The 18,987-nt window shown below is 50.1% G+C and overlaps 1 protein-coding gene across 1 annotated transcript in view; it reads right to left on the reverse strand.

Annotated features, from left to right (window-relative positions):
- The window catches only part of SYT13 (synaptotagmin XIII), a 55,674-nt gene extending 51,756 nt beyond the window's left edge, over positions 1-3,918 (reverse strand). The window contains exon 1 of the mRNA XM_012645128.1: positions 3,645-3,918. Coding sequence (XP_012500582.1) covers positions 3,645-3,827 — 183 coding nt within the window. The 5' untranslated portion in view covers positions 3,828-3,918. The remainder of the gene's footprint in view (positions 1-3,644) is intronic.
- Between the last annotated feature and the right edge of the window lie 15,069 nt (positions 3,919-18,987).

An 18,987-nucleotide genomic window follows, 5' to 3' on the forward strand; every position in this document is an offset into this window, starting at 1 on the left:
AGGGCTGCAGGTGAGTAAGGATGAGGGATTGTCTAAGAAGACAGGATAAAGGGTCCAGAGTGTGTATTTTGAAAAAGCAAAGAAGTGTGAGGAAGTGGGCTGGAGGCACGGGAGGTAATGGATGGTCCAGGGCTCCCCGCTCCACCGCTCCGCCCTGAGCAGGGCTCCTCGACCTGTCCTGTTCTATGGGTTCCTTTAGCTGTCCAGAGCAGCCTGTGGACACTTCCTCTGAACGTCTGGAAAAGCAGAAAATAAAAGGCACAGGGCTACAGAGGAACAGCTAATAAAATCAATCTGTGCAATATCTATGTGTGTGCTTCTTAATTAATTCATTAAGTAACAGAATCTCGCAGGAGATTAATAAGGACCGTAATTTAGAATGAGAGATGAGCATAAATGCTATTGCGAAGTATCTGCAACAGCTGTGGCATGCTCTGAAACTATTTGTGATTTCCCTTGGGGACAAAGTCACAGACATTGATATATCTATACTATAGTTAGTTGTTTATATTCCTACTTACAAGAAGTGCTGTTTCAGTGAGAGGTAAGTAAAAATAAAGATGTACTTTTTTTCCTATTCAAGACCATGAACCTTTTAAACTTTATCTACAGACCCCTTGGTGGGAGGGGTCTGTGGATCCAGTTTAAGAACCCCTGGGAAAACCTCAAAGTTCTTTTCAAAATCACTAGAAACTTCAACTTCATCCAGCCATTCAGGGTCAGAAATCAGATTCCCAGGCATGGTCTTGAATCAAAGAAATTTTTCCAGCAACCACAACCAGTGAGTTATGGAGACGAGGGCAGTAAGTCTGTATCCTACAAGCATCCCAGTTACAAATGAGACATATTATGCCTCGGAAACCTCTGTGGGGGGCTACAGAAACCTAGAACCCATTCCCCAGTCCCCGTGCTCTCTCTCTCTCCAAGAAACATCTTCGGAGAGCCTTTCCCGAGTCTCACCGTCCTTGTCAACATGTGCCACGCACATCACCCTGCTGTCACCTGCCACGGTTAACACCACCTCCTTTGCTTTCTTTGAAATGTCAATTGGTTGTCTTTTCTCTGTTGACTTTATCTGGGTCAGTGGCTGAATAAGTCTAGCACAATGGCAACCAAGCCACGGTGAGATCTCAGCTTCACCACATTGACGCCTATAGATTCAGTCCCCAGGCTGCCCAAGTCCTTGTCACCCAGGGAACCAGGTCAGGGAACGTGGATAGGCAGGAATCATGTAGCAACAAATGTATCAACAAATATTTATCCTACCCCTACTGAGCTGGAACCGGGTTGCAAAGACATGGCCCATGCACCCACATCTGAAGAATAACTCAGATGATAATCCCAGCTGGCTGGATGCTGGGATGTCTTTCTTTGTCAACAATTTCTTATTGAGCACCTACTAGTTTCCAGGTGCTAAGTAAGTGCTAGGAATAAATAGCATGCAAGTAACTGAATATGAAAGATCACACCCCATTGTAAGAAGGGCTATCAAAGAATTTAGAAGGAACAATGTGGGAGAGGATAACGGGGGTACTTTGTTTCATGGTCAGTCAACAAAATCCTCCCTGACGTGAGAGGGAAAGAGACCAGACAGAAAGAGACCCGAGGAGGAGAAGGAGCCATCCGTATGAAAAGCCAGAGAAAAACCAGAGTGGGCAGGCAAGGGCTTGGTGTCTTATAAGAATGATCATAAATCCAGAGGGGACAAGACTGCTGAGAAGGGGGAGACTGGCATGAGCTAGGCTGGAGAGGGGGCACCTGCCGTATCCCACAGGTGACGGAGTGAGTACACTGGCTACAGCACGGGCTCCAGAATCAGACCAGCTCAGCTAGAATCCAGCTCTGAAACTGCTCTAGCTGTGTGGCCTTGGGCAAGTCACTCACCTTCTCTGAGCCTCAGTTTCCTCACCTTTAAGTTAGGATCATCATACGGCTCCTCTGTTGGGTTGTTCAGTGCATTAATAAGTGTAAAACACTTAGAACAGCGCCTGGCACTGGGTGTGGGCCATGGTACGGTTTGCCGTGGCCTATTCTGATGAGCAGTTGTGGAGGATTTGAAGCAGGGGAGAGACACGCTCTGGTTTGTCTTAAACAGATTTTCAGCCATTGTGTGTGCTACTGGCTGTCCATGAGACAGAGAGTTGGAAGGGATCTTAGAGGTCATTTATACCGTTTCCCCGTGGTTCTCCTGGGGAAGGGGAGGGTAGGTCCAGTGCCTGGAGAGCCACCGCTGAAAGGCAGAAGTGTGGCCGTCCCTCGGGTGTGCTGGGTGGAAGAGACAGTGGAGAGGCAGCCAGCCGCCGCTGCTGGAGGAGGGCCCCGCCAACCCGCCCATGGAGGGCCCACTTCTCCCATTTCCAGATCATTCCAGGTCCCACATGCTGCTGTACAGCTGGCTCCTATTTAGCCAGTGTCAATGTCACTGTTCTCGGATTGTAAGTGCCTCAAGGACAGCAGCCATTTCCTTTACACTCCCACTATACAGTGACTGACACGGGCCCCACGCAGCTGGGTCCCCTGAGCTTTTGAATTATTGATTGGAAAAAGGAAGGTGGAATCGCAACACATTAGTGCCACTCCTGCCACTATAAGATCTATAAGAAATCTAGAGGACCTTAGGAGGTCATCTAAGTCATCCCTCTGCCCCAGGGCCAGCCTTCCTCAAATCACTCAAACAGGACTCTTTCTCCTGCTTGTCCGGAGAACATTCTGCACTCTCTACTTTGGAAATGCATCCTGGAGGTCACAGCCTAGCAGGGAAATCCTTCCAAACCCCTTCTGCTGCACTGTACAAAGGGAACACAGCCCATTTCTTGCCCAAAGGGGCTTCTGAGGACAAACGCATGCGTGGGATAAAAGCCCTCCTGTCTCTAGGGACATCTTCAGAGACATCTGAGAGGCCACAGCCAGCCCCTCTGACTGGCTGGCTGGAGTTGAGAGCTGCTGGGAGGTGGGCTCCTGCTGCCTCTCCAGACCCCAGGCCTCCCTGCCCAGCTGTCCCCTGGCTCCCCAGCTCCTAGGGGGACAGCAGCCACCTTCCCTCTGGTTTCTGGGAGTTACCCCTTCTCAGCTCTGTCAGTGTCTGTGCTCCCCCACAATCACCCCCTTCCCTCTCACAGTTCCATTCCTCTTCCCCCCAATTCCGCACGGTTCTCATTCTCCACGATTCCTCTCAAAGTCTCCCCCAGCCGCCTCCCCCTCCCACATTTCTCAGAGGGCCCTTCCCCTCCCAGCCTCCCTCTCCTCTCACTCGTCCCAGGCCCACGCCCCGCTCCCAGTTCCCCACACTCCCCCCCAGGCCCCCTCCCAGCCTTCCACATTCTCCCCAGCCCCAATTCCTGTCCAAGTCCCCTTCCCCATCCCCTCCCTTTAACCCTCGCTGCTGCCCCCCATTCCTCTCTCAGACCCCTCAAGCCCCCCACCCGCAATTATCCCTCACATCCCTCTCCCATCCCCCAGGGCTCTCCCATCCCCCACGCCTTTCTGACTCCAGGGCCGGTCCTCAAGCACGTCCCTTGTCCCCCCTGCCCGCCCAGCTATGTCGCGCAGAGGAGAACCGCGACCGCCCCCCACCCCATTCCCCCTCCGCGCAGCCCCCGCGACCCCGCTCGCCTGGGAAGGGTCGGGGCGCCGCCCTCGCTCACCTGTTGGGCCGGCCGGAGCACGCCGGGCCTCGCCTTCTCGGGGTCGGGGTCGCGGTCCCGCGGCAGCAGCCCCTTCTTGGGGTGCATGTGCCGGCACAGGCAGGTGACCCCGCACAGCGCGAGGATGCTGGTGGCCGTGCCCAGCGTGGCGCCCAGCGCGATCACAGGCACCGACAGCACCATGGTGCCCGCCGCGGCGCACCCGGCCCGGCCCGGCTCGCCGCGCAGCTCCCGGGATCCCGGCGAGCCAGCAGCTATCCCGCCACCAGGGGGGCGGGGAGCGAGCGAGGGAGGGAGGACCGCTGCGAGGACGTCAGAGGAGGAGGCCGGCCCGGGCCGCGTCAGTCGGCACCCCCTCCCCCGGCACGTGACCGGACCCCCACCCCAGCAGCAGCCAGAGCCTGTCAGTGGAAGCAATCTTAGGGTTGTTTGAGGCCATTCTTAATGTTTTATGTGCAAACGGGGACAGTGGCCCCAAGAAGGGCTGGAGCTCGCGAGGTCACAATGTTAGCAGACCAACCAAGCATGCAACCCCGGCCTGCGACTTTATCAGGGCAGGGCGTCACTTTGTCACTTTACCAGACTACTAACCCTTTGCTCACCCTCTTCCTGCCTCCGGACTGGCCAAGGAGGCGGTAAAATCAGGTCCTCCAGGAGCCTTTCAAACGCGCAAACACACAAAGCTGATTTCCCATCTCCCGAACCTGGAGGATGTTTCTTCCAGGGGAGAGGCGCAGGCAGCAGGTGGACAGAATTGATGAGGCCTCTGGGGCTGAGACTCTGCCAGTGTCCCGTGAGGATGCCCTTTAGTACCTAATCTGATCCACAGATATTCTCCTCTTGATACACAGATGAGGAAGCTGAGCCTCAGATAGGACAGGGCAGCTAGAAAAACCATCCTCAACTCAAATTCGCGTTTGCAGATTCCCAGTCCACACCCCAAAGAAGGACTTGTCTTAGGAGGATAAAGAGTATCCAATGCAGCAGCTAGGAGTACACACTTGATTCCCAGAGGGTGAGAATAAAGGTATCTTAGAGTGAGGGGGAATTAGAATTCTGGGCATGAGGAGGGCTGTCTTAGATCAAGAAAACAGTGACTTTTCAGTGCTCTGCATTATGTGGGGTGTTTAACTTAATTCGGCAAACATTTGCTGTGGGTTGGCTGTGCTCTAGGCATGCTGGACATGTGTAGGAAAAGGGGTGTAGGTGATCTCCTCCACAACAGGGCTTTCAAATTTCCACAACACCGATGACTCCCAAATCTCTAACCTCTCCAGCCAGACCTTTTCTGCTGAGCTGCAGCCATGACCACCACCTGGTACTTCCCACTTTTTCAGTTACCTACACCTGCATAAAAACCCACCCATGACTTAGTGACTTAGACCAATTATTTTGTAACTTATTATGATCTCGTGGGTTGGCTAGGCTCAGCTGGGTGGTTTTCCTGTTCCACATAATGTCTCCTGGGACTACAGTCATCTGGGGCTGGAGCATCCAAAATGGCGCACTCACATGGTGAGCAGTTGGTACTGGCTGCAGCTAGGATTGCGGAGGCGCTGTCAACTGGTGCATTTTGGTTCCCTTCCATTTGGCCTCTCCATGGTGCTGGAGCTGCTCACAGCATGGTGACCAGGTTCCAAGAGGAAGGAAGCAGAAGCTGCCAGTTCTCTTAAGGCCGGTGTTCAGAAATTCTAGAACATAATTTCTTTGGTCAAAGCAATAGCCTCCCTCTAATTCTTTTTCTCTAGGGCACCAAAAAGGAAGTTTCTGAAATGCAAAGCTGACCTGTCCTGTCACTCACATGAGTAACAATTTTCAAAGGTTCTCCAGGGATGAACCCAAGAGACTCAACTTAGATCCAAAACCCTTCATGAATGTGGTTCCTGCTAACCCCTCCAGACTACGCTCTACACACTTCCCAACATGTCCTTAAACTCCAGCCACTCCCAGGGACTTAGGATTCCTTCAGCCAGCTAACATCTTTAGAGCCTCCATGCTATCACCCGTGGATGCATACAGCAGGCACTCAATAACTGTTGATGACTCACATGATCATCTCATGCAGGATTTCCAGTGGCTTAGAAGGAATCCCATTTGTGATGTGAGCTCCATTTTATGAAATTGGCTCTGCCGCAAGTATTTATTTTGTGCCTGCTGTATGCCAGGCACATTTTCCTACTGAGCCCCAGTTGCTGCCAGCTGTGGAGCTGAAGCGGCTCAGCCCCTGGTGTTAGACGTAGCAATCTCTTAGCATAAGAGCTTCCCTGGGAGGTTTTCCTGCTCCCGGGCCTGGCGATGCAAAATGTTCTGGGGAAATAAGAGCTTTAATTAACGCTGTCAGCTCCAGGTCTCTCATGCCTGAGCTGCTCCCCTGGGACATCCTTGATGCCACTACTCCTACTAGGATCTGGGGTGGGGTGGGGAAGAAAGATGAAGAACACTTAATATCAGAAAATGTCTGATGGGGATCAGCACCTGTCATGTGGTCCATTGTTACTATGGTTACTGGGATGACAGAAGCTGCGGTGGCCTTTACTTGTAACAGGAAGAGGGACCCCAGCCCAAGGAGAAGAGTCTGCCTTTTGCCTCCTATTTCACGCACAATGAACCTATGGCAGAGCTAGGAATAGACCCCAGGAGATTTGAAACCCAGTTGAGTCATCAGGGCTCTGGGCTACCATTGCTACCCAACGAGTCACCCTCATACATCTCATCAAATATGCAACGTTTGCTTCTTGGTTACTGATACTCAGGCAGTGGCTTTTAATGACAGCTCTCTAAGAAAAGGCATCATTGGGTTCCTTTAAAAAATGAGACTCTGTCTCCTAGGAAAGGCAATTGACAGAGTCAGCTGAGTGGAATGGCAGAGACAGTCTGAGGATGAGATCTGAAAATAATTGGAAATGCCGGGGCTGCCAGGCTGCGGAGGGCAGACAGAGCAAGGTGCTTGGCATCTGCAAGGCTGAGGGATAGATCTCTGAAGGTTCCCCAGCCCCTTGATGAAATGTCACCATTGTTATTTTGATCAATATTGTACACGTTAGATGTTTAAATATTCTGAGTAATCACTCTGAACTTCTAAGTTATTAAAATGCTTTTATCTGGGGGAAAGGATTTCAAATATAGAAGCTTCTCTTATTTAGCAAACATCTATCATGTCTGCACAGGATGCTAGGCAGGAGGAAGGAAAACGTATAAGCAGAACAACATAATTTTAACCTTGGAAGGATTTCAGAAATCACCTTGTGGAATCCTTTTATTTTTACCAATAAGGAAACTGAGGCTCAGAGGTATTGTGGTTTGCCCAAAGGGTAGAAGGAGTTCATGAAAGCTGGGAAGGTGTTTTAGGTCAGGGTAGGTTAGGTTCTGCAGCAAACAAACCCAAAACCTCAGGGATTAATTCAATAAACATATAATATGTCTCCCTCCTCTCTCAGTTCAAAGAGGGCAAGGTGACTCATCTGGGCAGCTCTTCTCTGATCAGTGACTCAGGAATCTGGGCTACTCCTTCATTTCCAGCCATGCAGAGGAAAAGAGAAAGAGCCTTGAGGACCACTTGTGACATTTTAGAGGCTGTGGCTGGAAACAGAGTACAGAGTACCCCGTTCCACTGGCCAAAATTTAGTAACAGGACAGACATAATAACAGGGGAGGCTGGGAAACATAGAGTGTGGAGACAGATGAGCAATAGTATCTCTGCCACTGCAGCCAAGGCTGAGCACTGCTTGTCTGCTGCATATTTTGCTACTTCATTCATTCATTCAGCAGATGTTGGGAGTTTCGACTACCAGGCACTGTGCCAAGTGATAGAGCAAAGATAGTGAGCAAAACCAGGCCTGGACTCTCTCGCCATAAGAGTTTACGTTCCCATGGGAAAGACAGACGATGACCATTCATCACACATATAAAACTACAAATGCGATACAAGCTAAGAAGAAAAGGTTTACGGTAGGGATTTAACTTATTTGGAGACATCAAGGGAGGCTTCCCAGAAGTAGCAATTGAGCTGAGGTGGGGTTAGAGTTAGCTCAGCAAAGAAAAAAGACAGTGTTCCAGGCAGAGCAATAGCATGTGCAAAGGCCCTGTGACAGAAGGGCACAGTGGACTGGCCAACCCACTCTCCAGGATTAAAAAAATTCTGCTTTTTAGAGTTTGTTGATTTCTCTGGTGTAAAGTATTCCCAGCATGGTTAATTTCCAGCTACTCACAAATTCCTCAATATTTAAGCACTGGCTGTTGTGAGCAGGTAGGAGCCGGCTCCAGCACACAACTTGGAGAAGCTCAGTATGAAATGAGCCTGAAGGGAGAAGCAGGGGCCAGGCAACAGGGCTTCTAGGCCATAATGGAAAGCCACCGGGTGATTTTAGGCAGGGGAGCATGATCGGATCAGATTCGTGTTTTGGAAAGACCCCTCTCGCTGAAGTGCTGAGAACACATTGGAGAGGGGCAAAGTGGATGTTGGTGAACCAAAGAGAAGGCCGTGGGAAGCATGCAGGGAAGGAGTGCGAGCTTCCATCCAGACGTGGGTAGTCGGAGGGCTGGCTGAAATTGTCGATGGCACGAGGAGAGGACAGGTACTGTATGAGCAAGTCACGCTTCCTCTCTGGCCCCCAGCCCTCAGCTATGTGTCATTACTTCTCTTGTTCGATGCCTTTGTGGTTCTGCAAGCTGGACCACCGCTAACTGGAAGTTTCTCAAGCTCAGGTCCCTTACCAAGGGTGGGATGTGCAGGAGGAAGCTGCCTGGGAGAAAGGGTGGAGATTCTGGGCCCCACAGCGGGGTCTTGCAGAGCCTGGGAGAGCTGAGACACCAGCAGCCCAGGCGTGAGGCCCACTCCCAGCACTCCTGCTGCTGACTCTGAGCAATTCTGGGGCCACATCCTAAGGCAGAAAGGAGAAAGGGGTTGGGTCTGGGGGCCCCTGATCCAGAAATCCAAGTCTGCAATTGGTAGAAAAATATTCTGAAGTTGGAGCAAACTGTAGCTTCACTCTGTTGACCACCACCTGTTGTCAGCTGCCCTGGCAGGGCCTTTTCCAGAATGCAGGATGCTTGCAGACCCTGCTTCCATCTCAGCACAAGATGAAGCAACACATTCTGATGCTCAGAGGCACAGCTCCTTGATGCCTTCCAGTTTTTTTGGAGCTAACCTAACGGTTTCATTTCTTTCTGGCTTTCTGGGATATACAAAGATGACTGACTGTCTGGAGGGTTTTGCCTGCCATTTGGGAGGAAGGGCAGCACTTTTCAGAAATGTGGTATGTAACCTTGCGGGGGTCATAGACTCCTTTGAGAGTCTAATAAAAGCTATTTCCTTTTTCCGAAAAAATGCTTGAATGTAATATATGTTATCAGAATTTGTATGTAACTCTAAATTGTTCAAGGGTCATATGATGCCTTTTAGAAGTCATGGGCCCAAGAGTAGGAGTCTCTAGCATGGCTGAGAGAATAGTGGATTTGAAATCAGAAGAAATGTGGTCACATCCTTTGTCTTTATGTGCACTAGGCTGTGTGATCCATTGGCAAGTAACCTTAATATTTTGGAGCCTTAGTTTCCTTATCTGTAAAATGGGGACAGTCATCTCTATTTTACAGGGACATTGTAAGGATGACCTAATGCATGGTGCTGTGTAAATAATAGAGGATTCTCAACTAATGTTAATTTTAAAATAAAAAGGATCCCATTTGCTCCTGAACCTTTAATTTCTTAACAAAGAAGCTTAGCCTAGTGAAAAGAGTAGGTGTCAAAGTCCCTTGGGTATGTGTTATTCTAGCCCTGTTGCTTACTAGCTGGGAGTCTGTGTATGGACAAGTTAGCTTAACTGATTGAGCTTCAGTTTCTTCATTTGTAAAAACGGTGTGATAAGCAGTTTGGAGAGATGGTTGTAGTTATTCCCTTTCCTTTGTCCACACCTCTTTGCATTGTGACTTTGCAAAGAGGTGGAGTTTATTGATCCACCCCTGAATCTGGGCTGACTTGTGACTTGATCTGGCTAATCGACTGTGGCAGAAATGCCATTTTGCCAATTCTAAGCCTAAACCTCAAGAGACCCTGGAAGCTCCCACTCTCTATCACTGAATCGTGCCCAGCCACCATGTGAAGAAGCCCAGTCTATCCTGTGGGAGGATGAGAGATCAAGTGACCTAATTATTGCCATGACCCCAACCCACAGTAAGCCAGTTCCTAGAAGCAGAGCTGTGAAGCTGGCTGGCAGCTCATCACACGACTAAGCCCAGCTGAAACTAGAAGAACCACCCCACTGAACCCAGCCAAAGTGCCAACCCACAGAATTATACGCTAAATTAAAATTATGACTCACTACTATTAGGCACGTAAACTTCACCAGACTTCTAGGGAAATAAAGGAATGGAATGCAAGAGGGGAACACAGATCCCTCCTGATAAGGAAGTGGACTGAGAAAATATGCTGTCTTGCTAAATAAGTAACCAATGCTGGAGTTGCAGGATGTGACCAACACAGGGGTCCCAGGAGCTAGCGTTTGATAAGAATTCATTACAGCGGCTGCTCTGGCTTAGTTACTCTACTCCTCCAGGAAAAACCCTCTGTAAAACCCAAGGCTCTCCCCTTCCTCACGTGGATGCTCTTTTTGGTCTCCACCCATCTGCACCCAGATGTTCAAGTAAACCGCATTTTGCTACACCTTGGGCTTTGTGTATCTCCCTTTTGGCTCCGGACCTAACAGTTACAAGCTGCTCAGTTTTCGAGTGTTTGTTAAACATCAAGAGCTGATATAAATGGGGAGATGATATTCTATCCTTGACAGGATTGCTGTGAAGCTACGTAGTGCTAACTTTTGTAAGGCACCTACCATAGGGCCTGGCACATGGAAGTTACATAATAAATGGCTTTGATGATTATTCCAGGTTCCCAAAGGCAGCCTTACCAAGCATTTCCAGCAATGCCTGATGGGTAGACCAGCCAATTAACAATTGTATCAGAGTCAGTCTTATAGACCCCAACACTTAAGAAGGGCACAGTATGAGCTCTCTGAACCTACTTCCGCTGAACCGACTTCCCAGATTGGCCCAAGCTCTGCACTCCTTCTAGAGAACTTGCCGCCGGATGCCCAGAGCCTATTTTCTCATTGCCTTTTTCTCCCCCTCCGATCGAGTTGAATACTCATGTAGAGCTGTGTTTGTCTCAAAATCTTTTTATGCCAGTTGATCTCATTATTGAATTATGCACTTTAAGCAACTCATATGTCAACTAATGACATAGAAGTATGAAGGAATGTCAGCTCTATGAGAACTAAGGTGAGTGCTTTGCAAAGACCCATATAGGTAAGCTGCTTTTAGAACTGCTATTAAAATAGATATGAGCGAGTTATCTGTAAAAGGCTGGGGAAAATCACAAAATTCTAGAAGGGTTGTGCCTAGGAAAGTGTCTTCAAGTTCTTCCTCCACTATAAAGACGGTGGGACTGGAAATCATAAATGAGGCATCGCGAGTGTGCACAAGAGGTAATGGTAGCTTCCTACACGTGAGGCACGGCTGTGAGCATTTGGTCTGTACTAATGCACTTAATAAATTTTAAGAGAGTTGACACAGAGCTCTAATCATCAAAAGGTGGGGAAAAAAGGTGGGAAAATAATGCAAACTATGATTTAGATTAAAATCAGTGTGTAAGGTGGGTGTGTTGTTTTGCACTTGCTGTTGAAGGATAACCTACAGATGAAACATGCATAGTTTATAAGTAAGGCTTGGTGGATTTTCACAAAATGAACTCACCTGTTTATCCAACACCTAGATGAAGAAACAGAACCATACTCTCACCCCCAAATTCTTCAATATTATCTCTAGGATTCCCCATTTTAGCTGGCATTTTTAGCTGGACTGAGCAGGGATATGCCTCTAGCGCCGAGAAGAGGAACCACCTGTGCCGACCCACGAATGGGAAGATGCTGCCACCTAGAGGATATAGGGGGAAATGAACCCTCCCCTAGGTCTTTACTCCCAGCATCACCTATATCTTCTCTCCAATACCAGGCTTTCTCGGCCCCTCATCTAAAATCACCAGCTCTCCACCCTTTGTCCAATCACTGCCTGTTCCCCTTCCCTGCCTTACTTTTCCAAACCCTTAGCACTCATCATTATTTAATATTCCGTATAATTCTTCTTCCCTGTCTAATTTGTCTTGTTGATGGTCTGAGTCCCCCTTCTGGAATACAGGCGCCAGCAAGGCGGGGGTGGGGGTCTGTGCTGTGCACTGATGCATCTCCAGCCCTGGAACAGTGCCGGGCACATCACAGCACCTCAGTAAGTATGTCGGGTGGACAGACGGGAGCCCTGTCCCACAGCCCTGCCCCGTGGGCCTTAACCCAAGCCCTGAGGCTCTGCCGCACCTTCAGGCACAGCCGCTAGCAAGGTCACGCCTCTGCTCCCATCCCCCACCCTCACCTCTGTCTCTGCCCAAAGGAGGGTCTAGAGCCCCAGCACTGGTTAAACCGCTCCAGGGCTGAAAGCCGGCCGGGGCACCTAGGGGGATGCGACTGTGGCCAAAGCACCTGGACATTCTGGCCTGTGTCAAGGCTGGGCTAGCAGTCTGCCAACAGAACAAGTCTTACTGTGTCCTGGTCAAGCCAGAGGGCTGTGACGCCAGTCTACCCTGCAACGAATTTGGGTCCCCTGAGGGATCTAGCTGGGTGGCCTCGGACAAAGCACTTTATCTCAGTGAGGCTCAGTGTTGACATCCGTGAAATGGAGAGAATGGAGTGATACATTGAGCAGGAAGTGCTTGGCCCAAAGCCTTACACGTGGTTAACACTGGACTGTTGGAAATTATTACCACGATTCTGAAATGTTAGGGCTGAAAGGAAAATTAAAGGGTATGTGGTTCAGAAGAAGCACTTTTCATTGTTGTTATTTGAAAACTCCACCCCCCCAAGATTTATGTGGGAATTTGAAAGAAAAGACAAGCTGCTCTGGTAGGAGGGGGATGGGGAGAAGAATCCCCTGCACCCCAAGCCCTTCTCTCCACCCCATATACCTTGCACCCCTAAGGAGGGCTGAGGCTGCTCCAAAGCACCATGAAACCACTGGCGGTGGGCCACGCCCTCATTTTATAGATGGGGACACCCAGGTTCAGAGAGGACATGGCTGGACTGGCTCCCAGGCCTTCAGATTCCATGTCAGGGTTCACTCCAGGCTCTCTGCTACCTCCCAAACCTTTCGCGGGGTTATTTGTTGGCTGATTAGTGAAGGGCCCAAGCGGAAAGTGATCTCCTTTCCCCCCACTCAAATCAGGGTGGGCTTCTAGGTGGAGCGGGAGGAATTTGGGAGACTTTCGAAGGAGACTTAATAGCATGTTAGAGAAGAAATCTCAGAGGCAAAATGAAGGTGGTGACTTTGAGGAGCTCTGTGGGCAAAACCAGGGCCAATGTGGTGTCACCAAGCAAAGACACCAGAGGGGGCTGGGGAATTATTGTGAAAATAGAACCAAATATATTAATGGAAAGTTCTTTGAAAATCGCTGAGTGCTAAATAAGAGACAAGATGTGCAATCTGCAACATCATTGCACTTTATATTAATCAACAGGCCTGAGTGTGATTCTAACTGGGTGAAGAATTATTGATAACACTATAACTAAAACACTATGAATAAAATTACCAGGTGTGTTCTGCAAAGTGCTGATTTCTGGGCCCCGCCTGGGGAGAGGCTGATTCGGGGGTCACCCTTGGGCCCCTAGTTAAAGATTAGTGAAATCCGTGCCTTACGCTGCTGCTCAGAAGGGAAAGTCCCCCCATCCTTTGCTCCAGTTCCATCATAAAATAGTTATTTATTCATTGCTTATAACACTAGTTACCTTTCAGGTTTGGCCTCAAAATTTCAAGTGTTCATAACTAACCTAGGTGTCTCAGGAATGAATAAAGGTGATGTCTCCTCTCTTTGACAGCTAAAGTAGGAGCGAGGTCTTTTTTTTCCCAAATAGTCTGATTTGATCTGGTATAAAACTGAGATCATTTGTGAGAATGTCAATCCTTGTTTCTGTGCAATATGGAGACATGTGAGATGTGGCCGATGGTCTCCAAGGGTGACTGTCAATTCCTTCCTCCTGTTAAGTGCATGCTGCCCCTCACGTTGAGAGGTGGGGTCCGGTTTCCCTCACCTTCAGTGTGAGCGGGCCTTGGTGATTTGCTGGGCCAACAGAGTGGAAGACGTGATGTTCTGAGATTTGCATGGCTAGTTCATAGGGAGCCTCCCAGCTTCTTCCTGGGCCCCTCGAAATGCTCATTCTGGGTGTTGCCTCTCAGAACTCAGCTTCTACGTTCCAAGAAGGGCAAGCATGTGAAGAAGCCAGGTATAGAAGTTCCAGTTGGCAGCCCCAGCCGAGCACGTAGCCAGCAACCCACACAAACTGCTTTGTGAACGAGCCATCTGGGACACCTAGCCCAGCTGAGCATTCAGATGACACCAGCCCCAGTCTCTGAATGCAACTGTCTGAGAGACTCCAAGTGAGAACTGCCCAGATGAGCCCAGTCAATCCTCAGAATCATGAGATCATTATAAATTCTTGTTGTAAGCCACTAAGTTTTGGGGTGGCTTGTTCCACAGCAATAGATAACCAGAACATGTTAATATTTGTATACGTGTTGCCAGTTTTTTCTGTTTCCTGTTGATATAAATCTATCTGCAGCAGTGTAATCTGAACATAAAGGTCTTGGCAAACTCCTAAGACTTTAGGGATTTTTGCTAAGATAAACTTCAAAGAAAAACCTGCAATTCTGGCTAGCCATTTCTCTGGTGATGATGCTGTTACAGACGCCTCTGTGTCCCTAAAAAGTATAGTTGCTCGTAAGATGTCCTGTGAAATCAGGACAAGACTGTTGGACTTTCTTCTTCTTCCATATACATGATAAAAAATAAATAAATAAAAACCTTTGACTCCGTTGGATTTCTTATTTTAACAAATAAATGAGTCTTTTGTCATTTAAATTAACATGGGAAATAGACATGTTTCAGCAAACTCCCCAGTAGAGATGGTGTGAGCGGTCCATGGACCACGGCTTGAAAAGCATCGGTAACTTGTCTGTGCCTTGGTTCTTTTCCTGTTGTCTCCCTACCAAGCCCCCACCTCCCCCAATCAACTCTCAAGCTATGTGGACCTGCCCCTTAGAAACTCCTCCCACTGAACTCAGAGACCATGTTCTGTGCACAGGAGCCTGAACCTGCCCTGTCTCTGCAGATCAGACTCCCTGCGGGACCTCAGGCAAAGCCATTTCCCCTGGGGTTGGGGGGATGCCCTAATTGTATTAGTTAACCCCACAGGGCCTTTGTAAGGATTAAATGAATTACAAGTAAAGTGCTTAGGACAGCAGCCATTGCGTATGAAAGGGCCTACGATTACTAGTTGTTATAATTGTTGTTATTAATCAGAGTTTCTCCAACTTTCCCACCATATCCAGTACGGGCCTTGTTTCTTCGGAAACCCAAAACTAACAAAACCACACCAGACTACCTTGGGCCTTGCTGCTCCTGCTGTAAGGAAGGGCTTGGGTCAGAGTATTTGGCAGAGGCACTTCTAGGGAGGTGGGTGGAATGGATGGCTTCTTACTTAGTGTTTGTTTAGTGCTTTGGGCCCACGGAGGGCCATGGAGTCTCTGCGTTTAATTGTTATGGATGTTTAGTGAGCCATAAACCCCAATTTCCTGCCTGCACCCCCAGCCATAAAATCAGCGTTTGCAGCAGCCTATAAACACCCCTTGGTCACCGGGTTGCATCCCTAGTGCCTTCGGGGCTGGTTAATGAGCGGAAAAGCAGAGGCCTCCCAGACTGTACTGCCCTCCCCTCCATTCTCCCTCCCTGGCTGCTCCAACCTGCTCCCCAGGTGTGACCAGGACAGGCCTGGCTTCCCCACTGACCACTGGCCAGTGCAGCAGCCTCATCCCCCAGGAAAAGCGGAGGCTCTGGGCTGGGAGCCAGTGGTCTCAAGGGCCCGACGTGCTTGGCCCTGAACCCTCTCCCCTCACCATGCAAAGCTCAAGGGGGCCCATGGAAGGCAAGGGCAGAACTGTGCTGAGGGCCTGTGGGGTGCAGGGATCCCAGCAGGATCAAGATCCTTCTTTCTGTCTCCCTACATTTTGCCTTGACCTTCTGTTCCTTCCAAATCCTCTGGCGGCTCTCGAGGGAGGCCTATCCTGAAGCTTATGATTTAACAGGAAAGAAAGTTCTTCTCTTTCCCAGCATCTATACATAAAATTCTAGGGAAGGTGCCCGATAGGCCCAGCTTGGATGGCACACCCGCCCCTTGGGTGGGCTGCTGCGGCCTGAGGGAGGCGGAGGTGCAGGTGACCTCGTCATGAGAACCGTGGTGGCAGAGCCAGACTCAAAGGGAGGGCCGTGTGCCATCACCAGACAGAGGGGACAAGAGATGGCGGGGGGACAAGAGCTGGAGAGCAGACAAGAGCTCCAGACAAGCCCCAGGAGCACCTGCGAGGACGCCGTGGGGGGACGACTGCCAGGAGGGAGTGGGCCTCGACAGGCGTAAGCCCCGCTTCAGCCTCAGAGTCTAGAGTCGCTTGTGGAGTCAGGCCCCCCTTCCCCCTCCCCCCCACCCCCGACTTCACATGTGGGCTGCGTCTGCCTCTCCGCCCAGGGACTAGGGCAGGCCTGGCGTCCGTGGCTAGACGGCTGGCCCGAGGGCTGTGTTTGTGTCACCACCAGAGGGGAGGTGGGAAGCCGGCTGGGAAGCAGCCCCACTTGACCCCTAGGGGTCTCACCGCAGGGAGAGCTCAGTCCACAGAAGTCGGTCTGTGCCTGCCCGGCTGCACTCCAAAGCAGCCAGGAGCTCTGCAGAAGCAGAGGTTCCCGCGGATGCAGGGCCCTGCACCTCTCAGGGGCACATCGTGGGGTGTGGAAGGAAGCTCAGAGCCTGCCCCGCTGCACGCAACAGCCCTGCTCAGTGGAACCCCCAGCCTTTTGGATGAAGCGACTCCCGGGGGACCCTTCAGGCCTCTCCTTTGCTCTAGAGCCAACAGTGGCAAAGTCAATGAACTCGTTCTCTCCCATTCTCTTCCTCGAGACCTCATGCTTGGCAAGTGGATGGATTCTTACAAGGCTGAGGTGGTCGATGCATAATTTGCATCTACAGACAAGCAGGTGGTCGTGTCAGGACTCATGCTCCCGTCCTTGTCAAACAGAGCATGTTGTGCATCCAACCTTTGAAGCTGCATTTGTGAGTCTTGCGAACCGATGTGTGGCTATTTCTGCTACCTGGATGTAATGCACTTTGAGTGTGTCTCACCAAGGCATCTATACAGCCTTGTTCCAACAAGACAGCGCCCGGGGCAGGCTTTCCTTACACAACTACTCTCACCAGCATAGGTCTCAAGGTGGTGCTAGGGACACCCTAAATCTCTGCCCCTCCGGTGGGCTCAAACTGAACCGATAGCTCCTGCAGGGTGCAGAGCCAGCAGTGACAAAGGCTGGGGTGACCTTAGGTGTCCACCCGTGAGACTTACAGCCTCAGCGCCTGGTAACCTCCTTTAACCTGGCACCTGAGACACTCCCTATCTTGCTCTCAACTTCAGCTCTGCACCCCATGAAGCGGGGAAGAGGGCATCTTCATCTAGCATTCTTCCGAGTGGGGACAGAGCTCCGAATGGGAGTTCAGGCCACCGTGTTGACCAGGGGTCTCTCCAATCACTTCCCCATGGGCAGGCACGGTGATTTTTAAAAATTTCTTTCTTTTTTTGTTTTTTATTGAGACATGATTTATGTACAGCAAAATTCACCCTTTTTGGTGTGGCAGTTCTGTGAGTTTCGAGAAATGCATCCCATGGTGTAGCCAGCCCCTCCCCCAATTGAGAGAGAGAACATCTCCAGAATTTTCCCCCCAGCCCCTCTGAAATCACCTTCTCCCCCAACCCCAACCCCTGGAAACCACTGGTCTGTTTCCGTCCCTATAGTTTTGTCATTTCCAGAATGTCGCATGCATGGAATCATATGGAATGAATCCCTTTGCCTCCGACTTCCATTGCTTAGCAAAATGCTTTGGAGGTGTAGCCACATCGCTGCATATAGCAGTCAGTTCTGTTTATTTTATTTGTTGCATGTGTATGCTACGGATCGTTTATTTATTCATCCATTGAAGGACATTTGGATTGTTTCCAGTGCTTAGCGATTATGAACAAAAGAATCACGTGCAGGACTCTGTGTGAACATAAGCCTTCAAGACTCTTGGGTCATGCGGCAAGTGTGCGTTTAACTTTACAAGAAGCTGCCAAGCTGTTTTCCAGAGTGGCTGTGCCATCCTGTGTTCCCGCGTCAGGAAGGGGAGGGTTCTACTTGCCCTGCATCCTGGCCACCGCTTGGTGTGGCCAACAGAGTGAACTTCGAAAGACACAAATCTGATTATGTCAGAATGATTGAATGCCCTTTGTTCTGGGTGTCCAAGGAGGCCTTGCATGGCCTCATTCTGCCCCTCCCAGCTTCCTCTTTGCCTCCAACCCATGTGGCCTGTGCCCTGGGCCACCACCCCAGCCCCAGCGCCTTCAGGGCGCCTTCCCCTCTTCCCTGCTCTTTGCTGTGTTATGGCTGCTTCCCTTCAAACTGCAGCTCTAATGCTCCTCCCTTGGCGAATTTCCTGACTCTGAACTTGATCTGGGTGACGTGACTTGCATGCTCCCTCGCAGCACCCTGTGGTTTTCCTCCGCAGCACTTACCACAACCTGGAAACGTTTATTTCTGTGATCGTGAGACTAAGGCCCATCTCCCCACCAGCCGGTCATCCTGGATGGCAGGAGCCAAGTGTGTTTTGCTTGCTATTGTTCCTCTAGTTTCTTAGGCACATAGTGAATAGGCAATGGATATTTGTCACAATATTGAATAAATGATGGGCGACGAGTCCCTGTAGCTGGGATGTTCCAGGAAAGGACTTCAAACTTTCCATGACCTCTGGCAGGCATCTGAGCTGTGACGCAGGACAAGCTTCCCACAATCCTCAGGACTCTTGCTGGTCACCGTCATGTCCATCAGAGACCCACTCTAGGTGAAGGGTGTGCTCGGTGCCCCTTCCTGGAGTCCCCATGCTACCCAGCGTCACCCGGGGACACCCTCTGCATTCCCTTCATGGCGGGCCCGGTCTCTGGCATTTACAGGTAGCATTACTTATTTTCTACCAGACTTCGTATTTTATGGGCCTCATTTTTTTATTATGAAATATTTTGACATAGCAAAAAACAGTATGGAGGATAATATACTGAGCATCTGGGTTTTCAGCACCCAGGATAAAAGAGAAACCACGACAGGTACAGGTTAAAGTGCTCCTCTCTGCCATCCTTCTCCTCTTGTCAGAAGTAACCTGCAAAGTCTGGGATTTAACGGTTA

Source organism: Propithecus coquereli, unplaced genomic scaffold (assembly GCF_000956105.1).
Source record: "Propithecus coquereli isolate 6110/MARCELLA unplaced genomic scaffold, Pcoq_1.0 Scaffold227, whole genome shotgun sequence".
NCBI lineage: Eukaryota > Metazoa > Chordata > Mammalia > Primates > Indriidae > Propithecus > Propithecus coquereli.